Consider the following 2,076-nt stretch of genomic DNA (forward strand, 5'->3'; position numbering starts at 1 on the left):
GCAGTACACGTAGCAAGGTGTGTATATATATATATATTATACACACACACACATACATATACACACACACGCACAAAGAAAAACAAGTAGATAGAATAGAAAAAATAGAAAGCTAGTGTTTATTTATTTATTTTTTAATAAAAAAATTAAAAAGAAGATAAATATAGATAAAGTAGAATTAAAATAGAATAGAAAGTGCTAGAGTTAGAGGGTCAAATAAAGGTGGAACAGATGTGTTTTTAGTTGTTTCTTGAAGATGGTTAAGGACTCCGCTGCTCGTATTGATTTGGGCAGGTCATTCCACCAGGAGGGAACAGTTAATGAAAAAGTCAGTGAAAGTGATTTTGTGCCTCTGAGATGGCACAATAATGCGTCATTCACTTGCAGAACGCAAGCTTCTAGAGGGCACATAACTCTGAAGTAATGAATTTAGGTAAAGGGGTGCAGAGCCAGTGGTGGTTTTGTAGGCAAACATTAATGCCTTGAATTTAATTATTTAATTATGTGTCAGGCAGTCATTCATGCAATGGTATCATGATCCTACTAAACAGCTACTTCAATTAGAGTACAATATTTAGAAATCAAATATTTATTTATCAATCATTAGACACCTATTTGGAAGTTGAAAACAAACATTTTAGCATTTAGGCAATTATTAAATGATCAATATGTTTTGATTTTAAATGTAGCCAGAAACGTAATCAGAAAGTAGCAACAGAACTTGTCAAGGAGTATTAACCTCCAACTCCAACCACTGAATCTATTGAGAGCCATAGAAGTATAAAGGACATACACATATACACTTATAATAAGTGCAATTGCACCAAGCACATCACATTCTATTACTCATTCAATTAATAGTGTAGTAACAAGTCTGGGCAAACTACTGAGTAGGCACCAATCAGAGGCCGCATTTTTATGATGTCATCATGTAGATTTCTAACCAAGTATTTTACAGTATTTTAAAACTACAAAAATACAAAACACTAAAGTATTTTGTTACAAAATATGAAGCCATTTTCATCAACCCTATCAAATACAAATGACAAAATCCTATATTTTATATTTGAAATACATGTATCATAAATACTGCCCGTCCCTGCTTGCGACCATAGTTAGCTTACGATGCTTTTGGGAAACGCACCTCAGCTTGTAACAGTTTCACTTCATTCTGGTCCAGTTAGTATTTTTATATGGTGCCCCCTAGATAGACCAACAAGACTTTCTCTTGGTCAACCAACTTCACTAAAAAGGCTAAACTTGACTAGCACCAACCAGCATGAACCAGGTTTTAGTAGGGACATTAACTAAACCCTTTTTGAAAACTCAACGTATCCGCAGTGACTTCCAGTTACATGAGCCGGCTCTGGTCTCAGGATCTTCACCCACAAAACTGGACCAAGTACCAGGTGTGGGAATGGCTCCAACAGACGCTGGACATGCACCAAATCGATGCCACCAGCATTCCCTTCCAGAACTTTGACCTTGACGGGAGGCAACTGTGCAACATGAACTTCCAAGACTTCACCCGAGCGGCCGGATCCGTAGGTTCCATCCTTTTCCAGAGCCTGACTGACCTCAAGTGGAACGGTAAGATCCAGAAGTATTAGAGGTTGCATTTTACCTCTGTCTACCCTTCCAACCCTGAACAAGATGGTTAATGTGATTTTGGCATGTTCCTAGATCAACAATCTTGTTGATCCTGGATCAACATTGTTGTCAACCAGTTATCAGATTGTTACGGTTGGGTTTATGGGTTGACATTGAGTTAGCACTTCTCATCAATCTGCAGTTTCCTTCTGACAGAGTATGTTATGGTTTGGCTTTGTGTAGGTATAGGGTTTGGCTTTCAGTTGTATGTTATAGAAATGTTATTTCATACAGGATGATAATCAAGGTTGGAGCCATAGCCTTGTGGGTAGCAAGGTCAAAGACTTTGGATAACCCAAGTTTGAGTCCCGGCTTGTGGTCTTTTCCCAGTTACATTCTCCTCTTTCCATTCCAATCGTTTCCTGTCTCTCTTCGACTGTCCTATAAAGGCAGAAAGGCCAAAAAAAAAAAAAAAATTTATTGTTA

The 2,076-nt window shown here is 37.7% G+C and overlaps 1 protein-coding gene across 1 annotated transcript in view; it reads left to right on the plus strand.

Moving 5' to 3' along the window:
• The window catches only part of LOC107714030 (ETS homologous factor-like), a gene marked incomplete at its 3' end in the record, with an annotated part of 18,083 nt that overhangs the window by 10,209 nt on the left and 5,798 nt on the right, over window positions 1-2,076 (plus strand). The window contains exon 3 of the mRNA XM_016519716.1: window positions 1,342-1,590. Coding sequence (XP_016375202.1) covers window positions 1,342-1,590 — 249 coding nt within the window. The remainder of the gene's footprint in view (window positions 1-1,341; window positions 1,591-2,076) is intronic.

This window comes from Sinocyclocheilus rhinocerous, unplaced genomic scaffold, assembly GCF_001515625.1.
Source record: "Sinocyclocheilus rhinocerous isolate Xijiao unplaced genomic scaffold, SAMN03320098_v1.1 scaffold568, whole genome shotgun sequence".
In the NCBI taxonomy this organism is placed as follows: domain Eukaryota; kingdom Metazoa; phylum Chordata; class Actinopteri; order Cypriniformes; family Cyprinidae; genus Sinocyclocheilus; species Sinocyclocheilus rhinocerous.